At 48.1% G+C, this 17,625-nt stretch overlaps 1 protein-coding gene across 2 annotated transcripts; it reads right to left on the bottom strand.

The window, feature by feature from the left end:
• Positions 1-958: 958 nt before the first annotated feature.
• LOC119215840 (semaphorin-5B-like) lies at positions 959-17,130 on the bottom strand. 2 transcript variants are annotated; one of them, XM_037468309.2, is made up of 22 exons: positions 17,047-17,130; positions 12,330-12,518; positions 11,059-11,158; positions 10,931-10,976; positions 10,765-10,827; positions 10,567-10,665; positions 10,265-10,478; positions 9,890-10,175; positions 9,090-9,225; positions 8,419-8,626; positions 8,122-8,329; positions 7,779-7,896; positions 7,351-7,535; positions 7,092-7,235; positions 6,871-7,018; positions 5,828-6,053; positions 5,085-5,306; positions 4,814-4,984; positions 4,270-4,419; positions 3,933-3,968; positions 3,127-3,338; positions 959-3,039 (listed from the first exon to the last, which is right to left on the bottom strand). In XM_037468309.2, exons 2-22 carry the CDS (start codon positions 12,472-12,474, stop codon positions 2,878-2,880), a joined length of 3,279 nt encoding a protein of 1,092 aa, XP_037324206.2. In that variant the 5' UTR covers positions 12,475-12,518; positions 17,047-17,130; the 3' UTR covers positions 959-2,877. The 2 variants fall into 2 exon arrangements, with proteins under 2 accessions (XP_037324206.2, XP_062417400.1); XM_062561416.1 differs by lacking the exons at positions 12,330-12,518; positions 17,047-17,130 and adding an exon at positions 12,180-12,192.
• Positions 17,131-17,625: the final 495 nt, after the last annotated feature.

Below are 17,625 nucleotides of genomic sequence, written 5' to 3'. Positions count from 1 at the left end.
ACCCTTCAGGAGGACAAGAATAACCAAGAAGATATAATCTTGGACGTTGAGTGCTGCACACCTGAGCGTCTCTGCACTCACTTTGTGGACAAACGGACTCAAAATGTCTTTGTTGCTATGCTTTTATATATCCGTCTCCGCCTATAGTACCTGTGTGCGAGAATAAAGTTCCACGGGCACACCACTTTCCTTCCCCGGCTCTGGAGGAATCTCTTGAGACAACCTCACGAATATTTAATAGGAACGAGGTGACGAAGCAACCCCACAAAGTCCCCAGTAGTCACATTTTGCATCCTATCCTCTGATTTTTACCGCTGTGATCAAGCAATGGTGTGACAATCAACTCAACATCACCTGATGCAGGTGTCCCGCATATGCAGACCTCTCTCACATAGAACATCCTTCCATGTGGGCTCAATGAGTTTATTACCAGTGAATTTGTGGGACATCTGTGGGCTTATATGCAAATATAAATACGAGTGGTTTCTTTCCACATGTTTCTCCCAGTCGCAGCCCGACAACTGATTCACTGATTCACCCGTGTAAATAAATCACTGCACCGGTATGCGTTGTTTTTCTGGTTCTATTATTCATCAGCAAAGATCTCTCGACATGAAAAATAGAAATATCACCACCGTATATAGAGGACAAAGCGGTAGACCTGACTCCACGGCGTGCTCGTCTAAAGCAACGTCAATTATTGAAGACACGGGGGAAGCGTGGTCCCTAAAATAAATCATCGTGTAACCTTGTCTTCATGCTTGTGTATCAGTAAAAACAAAATCCAACTTAAACATGGCTGACTGGAGAAAAACAAAAAAGCTGTGGCAGATGAATTATATATATTGATTACGTTCCCTATCAGTAGTTTACATCCACAAATATTTGAAGTAAAAAAACAACCTTGTGTTGATGTTTTTAAGACGGTGGTTACGCTATTAGCATGGATAAACCATGATAGATTGGCACCGAAATGTATTTATTTATCTTTTTTTGTTTTTTACAGAGTACATTATACAAAAATATAGAGTACCAAAAGTTCACAGTGTCCAAAAGGCAGTGTTAAGTCAGATTCACATCATATTATAAGAGCAGAGAAGCTTTGGGGGAACAAATCAATTCTAGGGATCCGTTGACTTTAAATACCAAGCACAACCTTCCCTGTCACCGCACAGGGTGACAACGCCTCTTTAAAAATCAATATTCCCATTATTTAAGCCAAATACATACAAAAAATGTTGTACATAGTGAGTCAGCGTATGCGACCACTTATTCATAAGCACCCAAAGGTGAAAACACATCATCATGGTCATTTGTTTCATTCAACATAACACTGCAGATGAAGAAACACACAAATTCAGTTCTTAGTATTTACAATTTAGGAATTTGCGATATGCAGATATACAATTTACAGCATTGAATAGCTTAAACACTAGCAATCCCGTACTGTGTGAAGAGCGTTCTGTTTTGGGCTATTTGTTAGCGTTACATATATTTGATTTTTTACGTTTTAATTCCCAAGATGTTTTACTGTAAACAACAATATTACTTGTAACTAAAAACAGGTGGTGGGGAGCTTAATTGTGGCATTTTAGTGTATTGATGCATAATATCAATGCTAATCATAATAAACTGATTTGTATTGATTTACTTTACCACTTTAAACCGTTTCTTTCAGGATTCTTCTTTGAAATATTTCTAAAATGACTGACCCCTGATTACAAGATGTGTCACTCAAAGGAAACATTCTCACATTCACATATATGGAAATAATAGCAACTGGGGCTCTTAAACACAATGCTTTTGTACAATGTGAAATAAAAGTGTCGTTGAAAAGCAGTGTCGTTTAGCATTTGGGTCTCCATTGTTTACCATTATTTTCAGTGAACCATAAAAACTAGATGCAGACTTGAAACCATCACATCGATACCTTTGTGTTTCACTGCACTGCAGCTCAGAAGCTTGTGGCTGATTTATGGTGAGAGCCTCTGAAAATAGCTGCATAATATTTTTTGTGATTTATGAAACAATAACCTTAATGCAACATCCAGAAGAAATGACTGCCAAAAACATGCCCCATATGTTAACTACATGAATAATGCATCCATTCAAATCTGCGTACTCACATACAATAATTAATATTATCCACACTTCTGTGTTGTTTTTGATCGTGGATCCTGCTAAACATTTTAATGAAAGCTAATAAGCCAGAAATCTGTAAGATCGTTACAGATTCAGAAGTTGATTGTTTCATTCACACAGTGAGGGATGAAGTGATGGAACAATTATTACAATTGTGTCTCCTTTTCATGTTTTTTTTTTTTTATCACAGATATAAGTCTTAACTGAAGTCAATCCCAATAAAATATCTTACAGTATAAGTGAGTCCGCTGAACCGACCTGCTGACAACGAGGAAAAAGGAAAAGCAATAGAGTCTCTTCTCAGTCCAGCGGATATCCAGATCCACGCGCGGCCCAAGAGGTCTGCTGCACCCGAGGGCCCGACTGCACGATCGGCACGTCGTGTCGCCACTTATTCTTCTGCCTCCAACAAAAGAGGAGTTTTGCAGAAGTTTGTCTGGTGGTATGAGGCTACGATGAGGCAACACACAGTGCTTGCTCCAAACCTTTAAACTGAAGCGACTCATGAAGGACAAAAAAAATCTATGATGTTACGTAAAGGCAACATGGTCCTGGAAATTCAGCAGAATTCTTTAAAGAATGTCATTTTATTTCTATTTTTTCAAACAATCTGCATGCACGGATCTAATGTGTGAACTGAGTCTTTAACATGTCGTCTAACTGGAACGTGACAGCGAATCTACGAAAAATGAGTGAGTGCAGATGACCGGTTGTTTTTTGGTGCCTGACCTCCCCTCAGCTGTGCATGTAGGTCCTGCAGGGCGAGTCCGGGTGGAAGTCGTACTTGCCCAGGCTGGGCGGGTAGTAGGTGGTGCTGAACATGTTGCCGGAGGGCAGCGGGGAGGGGAAGTGGTTGCACGTCTCGTCGTTGACGTGCAGGTTGTTCTTGTTTAGCGTCTGCGGCGCGGGGGACATTAAAAAGATGATGAGTGACTAAGGCGACGGAAACCGAGAGCGCCGCTGCGCAAACGAGCCCGGGCCCACCTTGAACTCCATGGGGATGTACTTCTCGTTCTTTGGCGTGGCGTTGCCCCGCTTGTTGCAGGCGAGGTGGTTGGGGGTGCTCGGGTGGATGACGCCCGACTCTGCGGGCGGCCGGCTCAGCTGGCGGCAGTAGGTGTAGGCCAGCGCCGACAGCAGGGCGGCGGCGAAGAAGCTGGCCGCGCCCACGGCGACCAACTGGAACAAGGTAAAGGCTGGGAGGGGAGACAAATGAAAATCCTCCGTTCGGAGTTGTACGCCTCACAGTCGGACGTTGGTGTTTTATTTTAGGATAGGCAATAAACAGTGGCGTTCCTCCGGGGAACAGGAATATCCACGGCAAATGGCTCGTGGTTTCCAGTGGCGTCAAGTCGAGGGGAAAGCTTGGCCTGATGGAGGCTCGGGGCCAATGTTCAGCATTCAATGGGTTAAGACAGTTTTGTCTTTTTTAAACCCATCCAACCCCCCCAAATACCATCACTAAAGCCTCGGAGAGACACTCTCTGCCGACCGCCATTAACACCCCGAGGCCCCGCAGCCGACGAGGCGGCAAAGGAGGAACCTCCATCATACTGAGACATGATGGCCACTGGCTGGCTGCTGTGCAACTCCAGAACCAAAACACCAATGACTACCCCAGCCAGCTCGCGTGAGAAGAACCATCGTAATATGCTCACCGGAGAGGGAAAAGCCAATAGCTTTGCGACTTTCCACATGTAGCAGTACCAAGTTATTATTAGCACATAGAAAAGAAAAAAAATGTGGGGGGGGGGGGCACTGAAAAAGAGCGGTCACTTGTTTTTACTCACTTCCACAGCTCTGGTCCTCTTGTCCGGGTAAAATAACTGGAGGGAGACAAAGAGAAATGAAAACATGGAGAACATGGAGGAAAATCACTTCAGCTTTGTCTTTTTCTTCACCACATGAGGAAAAGACAAAGGCTTCGCTGTTCTCAAGGCAGGATGCTGACGCCCCGGTTAATTCCTCTTTTTAATTGCTACACAGAGCGAACAAGTCAGCACTTACTGCACCCGATTAAACTTTTGGATCTGGATTTTTCCGGCTTATATCAGCAACAGTCTGCAGCAGTGAGCTACGCGCGGCCAATTTCATTCCGCCAATTTGTCGACTGAGGCAAGTGCTTACCTGGCACCTCATGAGGCTGGCAGGGCCTGGACTGGGTGACGTTACCCTGGCAGAGACCGGCCTCAGCGCCGCGCTCCTCGCCACAGGGCCGAGTGCGATGCTGCAGCCCCTCTTTGTCACAGTCCCCCCAGCCCGTCCATTCACCCCAATCTGAGGGGACAGGAGCAGTGAGGTCTTTCTTTCACGTGCAATAAACAAAGTCTAAATGGAACGCCGTGACTTTAGAAGAAAATGGCGAGATTGCATAGTAGTAACATGCATGAAAAAGGCTGCCTTTGGATCCTGATCTTCTTATTCTATTCCCTGTGTTATAGATGCATCACCTGCACGTCACCAACAAACATTAGTAAATACTGCCGGCTTTGTAAGAGCTCAGGAACGGAAGGGGATTTCTAGTGGTACTTTGATAGAAGCGTTTGATACCTTGAAAAAAATGTCAAACAGAGCGTGCAATTTCATTTACAGCCTTCCTCCAATGCATGCTGGGATAGGCTCCAACAACCATGGTCAATGGAGGGAGGCAATTCATGGTGAATTTCATTACCTTCACAGGCGTGTGTGCTGCAGAGCGCCTCTTCGGTGTGCAGGCCGATGCAGATGTCCCCCCCGCTGGCGGGGGGCGGGTTGCTGCACGTGCGAGTCCGCTGGTAGTATCCGCCCCCGCAGCTGGACGAGCACTGGGACCAGGAGGACCAGCAGGACCAGGACCCGCTCACTGCAACACAGACAGGAGCGATGTGACACACACTTTATTGGGGGTTTCACGGTTCAGCCGCTACACTGCCCCCCCCTGCCCCCCCCCCCCCCCCGGGCACCTGGGCACGGCTGAGCGTTGCAGTCCTGGTAGTCCACCGGGGAGCCCACGCAGGCGCCGGGGTTGGTCCGGCCCTCCGCGGTCGAGCAGCTACGCTTCCGGGTTCGGAAGCCCCTGGAACACGGCTGGGAACAGCTGGACCACGTTTCCCACAATCCCCAGCGCACGCCCTGGGGCTGGGACAGAGTGCGCCCGCTGACCTTCACCAAGTCGTCCGCCAGAGCTGGAGAACACACGCAGCGCGTCAGCTGACTTTGAGTTAGTTAGTGAAAGTTGATCCGGACATCTTTAAGTTGCTGAATGAAAAACGTTTAAATATGAAACAAATGATTGCATCTTTTAATTCCCTTACTCTGTTATGAAACATTAATTAGTGAGGCTTAATCTGAGCGAAAATTAAATGAACTAGCTCTCCGTTATACCTGCCACCCACACACACACACACACACACACACACACACACACACACACACACACACACACACACACACACACACACACACAGTACCCAGAATCAGAAATGATTTACTTATGAATGAGGACGACTTTCTAAAAGGTTTTCTGTGTGGACGGAAGAAATATGACACGTTGAAATCACATTTTCAACTGCTCAGCTACCGATTTAGGATAAAACCCCCAAATTGCCAATGATTGCCATCTTTTGTCTGTCAGAGTGAAGGCAAAGGAGAGGCGAAGCCTCCCGCGACTGTTCAGAGTGCTCTCCCCTTCGCTCTCAGTACTCACCGTCGGTCTGGCAGGCTCCGGACCCGTCGTTGGGGCAGAACCGGGTCTCCGTCTTCTTCTTGCCCAGCTGCAGCTGCTGGGGCTCGGGGAGCAGCGCCCGGCAGGTGTACCTGAATCTCTGCTCCTGCCGGGACCCGTCTTGACTGACGTTGACCGGCATCCAGGGCGTCCAGGGGGTGTTGCGGCGCACCTCGGGGCAGGCCTCCAGGTTACAGGCCTTGTACTCCTGGAGAGCCGAAGGAGTTTTTCAGAATATAACTCATTAATGATTAATAATTTAATAAAAACACAGTTTGTCTCTCTTCATTCGTCATTGAGCGTTTTATGATGTGTAAAACAGCGCCCCTCTAAATGCTATGTGGTGAATGAGCGTTGAAAACATGGTCAGTACGTGCAGTGTGTCTGTGAGGAGGCCAAGCTGAGGCCTCCCCTGATGAAAACAAACAAAGAGTGATTAACCAATCAGGTGAGGCTATTGTGACGACAATGCTCCCCTGTGATTGCTCAGGACAGCGTCGTTGGCATCACACCAATCAAATCACAGTATGTCATCAACGTCATTGAAGGAAATAGCGGATGTTATGTGTGTCGAAGGCTTGGTGAGCTAGCGAAAGAATTAACTGCAATGATGGAGAGTGGAGATTTAGAGTATTTTGTAAAACATAACTCGACTAAACTGCCTTTACAGCAGCAACTTTGAATTAAATCAGACGGCAGGCCAACACCAAAACTAGAGCTCTGTACTGAGAGGTTTTCAGACTTTGAATGAGGAGAACTAGACGTGGACGTGAAAACTGAACGGCTTTTGATTGAGCGTGTGAATGAATTTGCATCTTTCCCATATCAAAAGTGTGCTGTGCTTTTCTGCCCCCACCCCTGTAAAACATACACAGCTCAGAGGTTGTGTCTCACTTGGCTTCCTCGGAAAACAGCAGCCGTGAATAGAAATAGTTAAAAAGGCCTAATTCGTGATCTGAATGCAAACACATTTATAAGTGACCACGGCTGCTTGCTCTTTAAGTACTCTCTAAGTGCTGCAGTACCATGGAGCATCCAGGACAGCTGTCGCCGCTCTCACAGGTTCTGCTCCTGGAGTGGACCCCCCCTCCACATTCAGCACTGCAGTGAGCCCAGGGGCCCCAGGCTGTCCAGGACACTGCCATCGGACAAGGCTTCTTCTCGTTGCACAGCCTGGAAACCAAGCGACACGGGTGGTCATCCTTTTTTCATTTTTCCCCCTCCTCCTCCTCCTCCTCCTCCTCACCTCTCCTCTCGTCCCTGGCCGACACAGATTCGACCGCCGTGGCGGGGCGAGGGGTTGTTGCAGGACCGCTGCCTCACTTCGAATCCGATGCCACAGCTGCTGCTGCACTGGCCCCACGAGGACCAGGGGGTCCAGCCGCCGTTCCTGAGGTGAAAACCCCACTCTCATCAAACTTAATCTGTTGAATGTTAAATGTCAAAAATGCAGTCTGAGGTCAAACGACGGAGAGGCGAGGTGGTAGTGGCTTAAGAGGCTGCACCTGGAACAGTTCGCCACCTGGATGAGCGGGCCCTCGCATGCGATCCCGCCACACCGAGCCAGAGGTCCGTCGCACGAGCGGGACCGGCACGCGCAGCTGCTGACGGAGCCCTCGCCGTCGTCGTGGCTACACGGTTGCCACGGCGCCCACAAACCAAAGCCGCCATCCCGTGTCATGTTCCTCACCTTCCAGAGGTGATTTGAAAGGGATTAAATGTCAAAGCCAAACGCACCTGAATAAGTCTCATTCGCTTAAATCACCCGAGGCCATGACCTCAATGTGAAATTGCCTTTAGATTCTAAAAATGTCACGTTTTTTAACCCCAAATAATTCAATATTTAATGATTGCTTGCTGAAGAACTTGATAGAAAGCCAATGATTTATTTACAGTAAAGAACCAAAACCCTAATTGTGCGTCTGTTTCTTACTGGGCACTCGGTGATGTTTTGGGTCCACTGGTTCATGTTGGAGCTCTCCTCGATGGTGGTGCAGCGCTTCTGCTTGTGATCCCAGCCACAGTAAGGGTCCCGCGCTTCCGTGCACTGACTGATAAGAGGGTTGACAAAAAAGAAATTCACCTTCACCCAAATAAATGCTGCGACAGGTCAGAAGCACTTTTGTTCCGTATAAATGGTGGAATGTAGAAATTAGATTTTAACATTCGCTTCATCCAAATAGAATGACAGGACTAGTTTCCTTCGGTTATGATCCATTCTGTTGATTGGGCTTCTCGTCCTCTTAAAGCTTGAGAAGAAGTCTCCTGGATCATACCTTTCAGTCGGATAGCTGGAGCAGCGCTCCAACGGGATCTTCACCAGCCTGTCATCAAGCCCAACAATCAAAGACCTGTCATTGTGAAGGATTTGCAGGCTCTTAATCGATCCAATTTGCCCTTGGGGGAGGGGCCTAAGCTCCTCAAGGTAGCAGCCTCGGAGGCGTTTATTGGTTGTGGAGAGAGCCTTCAGGATGGTGCCATATTCTGATTGGTTTAAGATAAACGTTGTGAATCAGCAACACAGTTGTATTTTTGTATTTTGTCGCCGATAGCTGTCCACCAATCTCTCTCACCGGTGCCGATGTACATGACGTGGTAGAGGGTGTCTCGGCCCTGGACGATGTCCACCACCAGCTTGGAGAAGCGCAGGTTGTCCTGGGTGAGCAGAGGGTCGACGGTGAGCGGCTGGACCACGTCGTTCATGAGGAAGAGCCGCTGGGCGTCCTGGAGGCTGCGCTCGGTCAGGTTCCCCCCCGGTCCCCCCTCCTCCAGCGTGCCACACTGAGGGACGACAGTGGGGGGGGGGGGGGGTTTAAAAAAAAGGAGCCTGCAGGTTCAAGGAAGGAAGCCTCGCAGCTGCTGATATATCCTGATATATAAGGGATGATCCGTACGAAGGCTTAGTTTTGTCACTAAAACCGTTCTTGAGAAACATCAATGTCAGCCACAGGAGGCCATTACTGACAAAGGACATGCAAATCTGAAATTAAAAATATATATATTCTGAAAATGCAGAGGTTACATGAACTGGAATGGCCTATTTTGGCAGCATTTTGTATATAAGATGGAAAAAGGTGCCACTGCAATCTCTATCTCTGTACAAGGCACGCCCAGATGAAATGAAAATGTTTTTTGAAAAAAAAAAAAAAAAAAAAAAACTTTGCACAAAGAAAGCCGGGGAAAATAATGGAAGGACACAGCTTTCACATCCATCATCATCTGGTTGTCTACATGTGCGAATTACCTGAAAATTGGGTATGGGGTTTGGCGTGGAGAGCCAAGCGGTGCGGGGGTTCTCCTGGTAGCGGAAGGGTCCGTTGAAGGCCCGGGTGATGGAGCTCAGATTGAAGGCGCAGACGGCAGACGCTGATATGCTGTTCCTGGAGGAGAAGGGGGAGGGAGGGGGGGAGGGGGGGGGTGTAGAATCCCAGTTAGCGCTCCGCCATTCAGGGAGGAAAGAAAGGAAGATGGAAAGAAAGATGAGTGGCTCGTAATCATAGTCATCAACCAGGTATAGCAAAGAAGGAGACAAATCGTGCTTTTTTTTTTTGCTTCATACGCTGCAACTTCTAAAAGGAAAAATACTCAAATGGCTGTAATTTAAACATAGAAAACACAATGCCAATTCAAGAAAATGATGCCTTGTAATAGATGGAACTTACATACAACCACCATAATCACACAAATGATGCTGCCAAATGGATGCATTATGTATAATATTCAGTTTTATAATATATGATGTTACATTATAAATGCATTTTCTTTTTGTTATTTAAAGGAGTTTTACATTGTGATATTACCACTTTTACGTTAAAAAAGGACATTTAGAGGAAATTCCCATAATCCCCATCTTTTAGTGTATGTATCTAAATAAAATCTAGACAAAACCATTGCATTGTCAAGTGAACACAGAGGATTTATGCTTCTATGCTTGATACGTGATGGGTTACGAGGGGTGTGAAATGGTCGGAGCAGGGGGGGTTGCACTGAGGCCCGTTCGCAGGAGAGGAGCGCCTGGTCGTGTTATCGATGGACGCGGCTCACACGTTGGTGGTGAACACGCCGTAGATCAGGTCCTGCTCCGGTAAGTGGAAAGTGCTCTGCAGCTCGTTGTAGTAAAAGGGGATCTCTCCCGCGCGCGAGCAGTTGAGCCGAGCCTTGGTGAAGGTGGTCCAGGTGTCCTCGAGGAGGAAGCGCCCGCCCATGTCGTTCTTGCAGAGCCGCGCCACGCGGGAGAACACCACCTTCCCGCAGTCGTTCTCCACCGCCGTCTCCCTCAGGAAGAAGTAGGCGAACCGGCCGATCTCGTAGACGGACACGAAGTGGGGCTCTGAAAAAGAAACGGACCAGGGGGGTGAAAGAGGGCCGACGGCGAGGGAGGCTCGGTGATGCCAGGACGAAGAGGGCGGGGTTCTTCACCGTTGAGCCACTTGGAGTTGTACTGGGCGGTGCGCAGCGGCGGCATGTTGCCCAGGCTGCGGTAGATGACGGGGTCCCGCCCGGAGAAGTCGATCACCGTCGCGGCGTACAGCTCGCCGCGCTCCGTCACCATGGCGGTGGAGTTGTGGCGCGGGTCGTAGGGGCAGCGGGCCACGCCGTTCACCGTGTCCAACACCTGACTGAAGTTGCTAATCTGGCAGGAGGATAGACAGGCGTCTTTAACACTTGGGGAAGGATGTCTTCAAAGTCTTAATATCGTCGGCTCGGCCCGGTGTGCCGACCTGCCGGGTTACACAGACGGGGGTGAAAGCGTTGGTCCCACAGGTGAAGAGCGTCGTCCCGCTGATCAGCAGCACGCGGACGTAGTTCTGACACTCCACCTGCGGGCAACCGAACGGGAACATTCAGGTCGGACTTTGAAAGGAGCGGCCGAAGCCTTCTGTATCACATGAGACAACACACACACACACACACACAACCTCGGTCTTCCCCTTGCTCTGACAGGAGTGCCTTGTATCTTCATCGGGGGCCCATTCTGTCGCCTGGGGGGGGGGGGGGGGGGGGGCAAAGAACAAATATGTTGGTTTGACAAATGCACTAAAGAAAGTCAAGAAAAAACCTCTTTAAGGTCGTCCTTAAGGTCACCTGTATGAGCGAGGCGTTGCTCAAACTCAGTCTGAAGAGGAAGTTCCTGCAAGAGAGACGTTTTAAGGAAGGTTCAGAGGTCAGACCGCGTCATCATTCCTGACGATGTTGTCGATCACGGTTGTCACCTCGCTCCCACGATGAGCTGGTTCCTGCTCAGGTCCGGCGCCAGCCGAGAGAAGTCCCTCACCCCCGGGTGGGAGAACTCCGACATCCACGGCCTCAGCGCTGGAGAGGAGAAGAAGGAGAAGAAGGAGAAGCACAGGACGAGGAGACGTGAGCAGGTAGCGCTACAGGAAGGGGGCGCGGTAGACCCTCGTCTACCAGGTGGAGGATTCAACTTTATGGACGAAACGTGGATTTGATTGTTAGGAAACTGAAACGCTTTTTGCAACACAAAATTGCAGCTCCTCCTCTCTGATTGTTGTAAAAAAAAAGGCTGGATTGATTTGATTTTCCTCGTGGTCGTCACAATCAACACAATATTAACAGGAACGTCAATAGAAGCGAACACAAGACTCCCGTTGTGATAGATTTTATATAAATTCAGTCTCTTTCATTTGTCGCCATTTTACTTATTTCTTTACCTTGCAGAGCACGTTCTGACTTTGTTCGAGAAAGCTTGATGGACTTGATTTAAAAACCTCAGATGACAGAGAAACCTAAAACGGAGCCATGAATAAGAGTAATTACACCTTCTTTGAGTCAGCACATAAAGTGCAAATAAACTGTATCCTTCCCAAGGATTTAACAGCAACTTGCTGGTGTCCAAATGAATGCTGGTTCCTTTCATTGCACGGCCCGGCTTGTGGGACGAATGTATCCAAAACAACAGCGGCCCGGTGTGCCAGTCGAACACTTTGAGCTGAATGGGAGCTGACATCCTGTCAAAAATAATAACATCAAAGGCCCTTTCACAGTTTTTAGACAGCTGAGGAGGCCGTGTATTCAAAACATTTATTAATTTCTCATAAAACTTGAAGCACAACCAGCCGAAAGCTTTCAACACACACCACCATGTGATTATCTCTATTGTAAATACAAGCCTCACACATTTGCAATACTAGTTATTTATTAATTTAACGTCAAAGACGGAGGACATCCCGGAGAGCGACTGGATCAAGATGCGCCCGCCACAAGAGGCCAACGATGCAACGTGAAGACAAGCACCACTTTGACACGTTTTTCCTCCTTAATGCATAATGGGGAGCATTGAAAGACGCAACGTCTGGAAGACAACGGGACCCACCTTGGTAGGAGACAACGGGACCCACCTTGGTAGGAGACAACGGGACCCACCTTGGTAGGAGACAACGGGACCCACCTTGGTAGGAGACAACGGGACCCACCTTGGTAGGAGACAACGGGACCCACCTTGGTAGGAGACAACGGGACCCACCTTGGTAGGAGACAACGGGGTGCTCCTTTGTGCTGCAGTCTGCCGGCGTGATGCGAGGCTGCTGGGACAGACACACGGACGAGCAGATGACCAGCACGAGCCCACTGGGGGAGAGGGCCCACGCCCTCCGCCCTGACGTAACCATAGTTACAACCACATCAAGTCTTCTATCGCGTCCTCGGGAAACACCTGGTGGAAGAAGGAGGAGTCGGAGGTCGTTGTGAGGACATAAAACGGTACATTAGATGTCTGCACAGTATTCCTTGGTCCTTGTCTGCCTGTCTATCCATATAAATGACCCCCCCCAACCCATCCCCTCGTGCCTCCCTTAGCTCTCTCTCTGTCTGCTGTGGGTGTCCAGCCCTTTGGTGTCACGGCTCATTCCCCTCAAAAAGGCCAGAGCCGCCAATCTCTCTGATGCCGACTCTCAGACCGAGGGTGCCATCCAGCGAGGAGAGCTATTCACAAACCGGCCCGGCGCCAAATGGAAGCACTTTGTACTAGTACTTTGAACCAGGAGACACGTGAAGGGCCTTTTGTGTCGACGTCAAAACCCACTGATCTACATGGAGACCCGCGCAATGACGATGATCTGATGACGAGTGTCAAATGGACGCCGCGCCAAACACCCGGTGAAGAGCTGAGAAATCTCCCACCATGAGGCCGACAGGTGGGATACGGGCGACGAATGGAGCGGCGCTCTCACCGCGGTGTGAACATACGGACAAAGACACACACACACACACACAGGGCGAGATGATGCGGCGCGAATTCAGATAGATGGCTTCAAGTGATGTCACTAAAGTCAGTGTAATTTTTATAAACACGCCAGCGGGGTCATGGCGATATTAGTCGCTGCTGGCCTGATGGTGGGTAATGTAGGCTGTAAGAAAGAAGGACACCTGGAATTTCTGCGATTCAAATTCTGTTTCTATATTTTTTTAAGCCATGAAGTTATCGGAAGTTATCACTTCAGTCAGAGAGAAAAGCAATTCAGCTGAAGTCTCTGGAGAACAATAAGTGGGACCAGTTTGATGACCAAATTACTAGTTTAAATCCTGTTCCAATCCTATAAAAATGCTCCATTAGTTGGAAAAAGCAGAGTTCTTCTGCAATAGAGTTTGGCAGGTTTGTTCGGCTTTGACTAGTTTCATTGCAGCTCTTGAGAATGAAGGAGGGCGAATGTCTGCCTGTCTACCGCCTCCCCAAGAGGAGTGAATGTGTGTGTCTGGGAGTGTGTGTGTGTGTGTGTGAAAGCAGAGGTTTCCCAACCTGCTGGGTCTCACATTGCTGCCTAATGAAGCGACAGGAGCAGAGCCTTCACCGCTGGCCTCCCTTTTGTTGTGAGTTAGAGAGGCCGGCCGTCAGGGGCGGGGAGGCGGTTGGGAAAGGGGGGGGGGGGGGGGGCGGAGGGTGTATGTGGGGTGGAGGGGGGGGGGTGTTCAAAGGCAGATTCTCACTCTGTGATCAGCCTATGATTTATTTAATGAGGGTGTTTGTTTCCCGGTGCAACACTTCTGTTGAGTGAAAAGGGCTTTTTTCAAGAAAAACATTATTTATCTTGATCGTGCTCTGCAAGGTAAATAAATAAGTAAACGACAAATGAAAGTACAGAGACTTGAATTGATATAAAGTGGAGAAAGTGTCGAAAATTCCTGGAGGCGTTGGAAACACACCATGAAGCCCGAACAACCTGTGAGAAGATTAGAGTCACACAGAGTCTCTGATGCATGTGACCTGGCTGTGTTTGGACTGTGGGGAAGGGGGGGGGTGCACAGGAAAATTTCATTACACCAGCCTAAGAATACTATAAGATGTATTACCAGTAGAATAATATATTGCACAGAATCTTTCTGGAAAATCCATCACTGTGCTCAATTTTGGGAACAGAAACAACCCTCAGACTTTAGGCGGTTACTGGTCTTCACATTTTACGCCATGCTTCTGAAATCAAGGTAACAGAGTGTTTTTTCTTGGGAAGTTCTTCATTTATTTCAAGAACTTCCCCATTCAGGCACTCTCTGCTTTGTCTTCCGGCACACTGAAGCAGCCCTCCCACGGTGTGTGTCACTTGGAGCAAAGAGGGGATGCAACGGAGTGGAGAGTAAAGCATGGGAGCCATGTGACCACGGAGCTCGCTGAAAGGTTTGAATACGCCGACAGGGCCGCCGCGCTGACACGGGGAAGGTGCTGTTTTCTTATTCTCTCAGGATGAGCGAGACCTCTTCCGTTGTTTCCAACAAAACAGCCATTGTGGGGAGCTACATGTATATATATCTGACAAAAGACGCTAAAACACACTTGAAAATGCTTGATAACACCTCCCGCTGGAATACACAGGCGACACAATGAGCCTGCTCAGACACAGCGTGTGTGCATGTTACATGTCTTGACAAATCCTCTTTGCTATTTGTGGGGGAAATTAATCACACGTAATTATTCCTCATTCAGAAGCCTTGCAAATTGTTCCTCAACAATAAAAAGAGTGAGTCCAGCATTTGACCTTTTCTCCTCCCCCCCCCCCCCCCCCACACCCACCCACCCACACACAAACACACCTTTCTAAATAAAAGAAAAGGGGGGGTTTACAAAACAACAGCTGCTGCCGAAAGCAAATCTCTCCAAAAATCCCTCATTCTCTGTCCAATCCAGCGGCAGCTCAGACACACTCGCCCAAAATCTGCTATACTAACGAGCAGGGAAGTCAGCTCAGGCGGAGCCGGCGGCCGCTGAGAGGGCATCCAGAGGCTCTCCATCAAAATATTCAGAGAGGACCATTTCCGAAAGCAGTGTTCTCAGCTCCTTCCTTACCGGGGTGAATGGCCTCTCTGTGCAACCTGCCAACTATCTGCCAATGGGCGCTCTCTTTTACGAGTGAATGGACTGAGTTTAGCCACAGTTAAAAAGACACACTAACGCGCCATGGCCGCGCCACAATGGCCGCCCGGGGGCTCTGCCAAAGCCAGCGATGCCAGGTTTGTCCCTCGGCTCGAGGAGGTGGAGAGCAGGAATCCTAAAGAGGCACGCAGCTGCACTGATCCCTCTCTCCTGTCTCCTCTCTCCCCCCTGTGTGCTCTCATCATCGCCTCGATTCCGCTTTCGAGGGGGGGGGGGGGGGGGGACATGTAGGACAGCTACCTCTGAAAATGCTACAGCGTCGAGTGCTGTTTCCAAAAAAAACAGAAGAAGGAAGGTCGTAAGACGAGACTACAGGTCAACTACTAGTTGGTGAATTTGGTGGTGGAGACCAAACTGGAGTTAAAAGCAGAGTTAACTCTGGGACTACTGTGGCCAGAAACATAACAAAAAGCCCCTTATGGTTATTCTATAATTAGTTCTCACACACACACAAATGTACAACCTCAATGCCCTATGAGGCCAATATAGAATACCTTAAAAAGTACTTGCACTTAGCTTTCACAAAACGTCAGTGAGAGGAAACATGGCTCAACATTTGAATGGAGAGTAGTAATCAAATCTTCTGGATATGGAGTAAACTACTAGCAGATTCATCAGGAACTACAAGGCAGTAAGGCAAAATAAAATGATACCACTTGCCCCACGTTCAGGTCACGTGACGACAACTGAACCATCTCCATGACAACTGATCAAGCTCCATCCAACCAGTGAGATGAGTTGTGGAGCTCCAGAGAAAGTGCAAGATCACTAAAAAATGTGCTACAATAACCCTTGTAAGAACGGTATAAAATGACAGTTATTGTATCAGAGGTAATTACATTTCAACTATTTATTACTATTGTTGTTGCTCAGGTTGAAATCCTCACCATTTAAACAGAGTGGAGCGAGTTGACTATGTGATATAAAGTCGGGAGGAAGAAAACCAGTGCAGCCATTATGCTTAAGTTCATGCAATACAAACTAGAGGCATAGATTTTGTAATCACAGTTTGTGTCCTCACATTTATCCGCTCTGCCGACTGTCTTTTAAACTATTGGGTTACATTAATAGCATTTAAATGGTTAATGCAACACATGCAACACATGCTGTAGGGTCTCATCTTATTAAACACAAAGAATATCTGTTAATATTATAATGAGATTTGAATAGTATTCTCATGGCTCATACCCTACTCTCATGAAGTGTTATTGGTCATCTAATCAAATAGTGGTGCCAGTCCTGTTGCCAGCAGTTAGTTTGGCAGAAAAAGACAAAGAAGCGAAGCTGCTCCTCGTCAAAAATAAAAATCACCAGTATTCCAAGAACGTTACCAGTGGTTGCAATCAGTGCAACATCTAGCTCTCGTTTGAAAAAAAAAGACTGATTGCTCATCCATTGAATGGTAAAGTGAAAAAAAAACTGAATCCAGCCTGAGCCTATCGATCCGAGCATTTCTTACCCTCCGCTTTTCTTTCCCAAACCCGTCTTGATGCCAATTACAGCACTCAGACAGAACAAAGGAAACATCCCCAATACCAGAACCAATAACACACGTTATTGCCAGATGCAGAGGGAGACAGAGCAATTCACGCTAAGAATGGGAATGAAAGGGGGGGGGGGGGGGCTCATGGTGTGGATCACTTAAGGAGAAATGAGCCCGCGATGAGGAAAGAGGCAGAAAAACAGCCACAAAAAGTGGGAGACACAAAGACAGAGAGGACTACACAAAAGTAATTTCACAGAAACAGCCAATATGTATAAATATATTTCCACACAGACAGGCATGAATTTATAAGATGTACCAGGAAATCCAACTTACTTGCCCACCATCACCAAACTGAACCGGGAGACGAGGTCCTTCACATGGTGAGAGAGAAGTTGTTACCCATCGACACTCAGTGGCACACTGACCAGAGTGTGCAGGGCGGTGGAGAGGGAGGGCGGGGGGGGGGGGTGAAGGGGTGTGTGTGGGGAGGGAAGTGGGTGGGGGGGGGCAAAGCATTCCTGTTTGTGCAGAGCGGACTTAAGTCTCTCTGTAGAGAGGCATGTCTGCCGTGTGCGAGCGTGGTTCTGTTATTACGGAGAGATCCAGTGTTTTATTTTGGTAAAAAAAGAAAGAAGAGAGAGACAAAAATGAGGTCATCTCGAGGCTGTAATCGGGCAACACGTGAACAGACTGACAAACACGTCCTCGCTCGGACAGACACACAAAACCTCCACGGACCGGAGAGAGGTCGACACCAGATTCAACAAAGTGCTGCGACTTCCACGCTGATTATTCGTTCTTTTCACATCTGAAAAACAGCAGGCTGCTTTGCACAGGACTTTTAACACAAAATCCACAAGGTATGCTACAAATAAGTGTGTTTCATTATGGGACAAAATACACACTGGCACA

The sequence above is a fragment of the Pungitius pungitius genome, chromosome 3 (genome assembly GCF_949316345.1).
Source record: "Pungitius pungitius chromosome 3, fPunPun2.1, whole genome shotgun sequence".
In the NCBI taxonomy this organism is placed as follows: Eukaryota; Metazoa; Chordata; class Actinopteri; order Perciformes; family Gasterosteidae; genus Pungitius; species Pungitius pungitius.
This window is presented reverse-complemented; position numbering and strand designations above follow the sequence as displayed.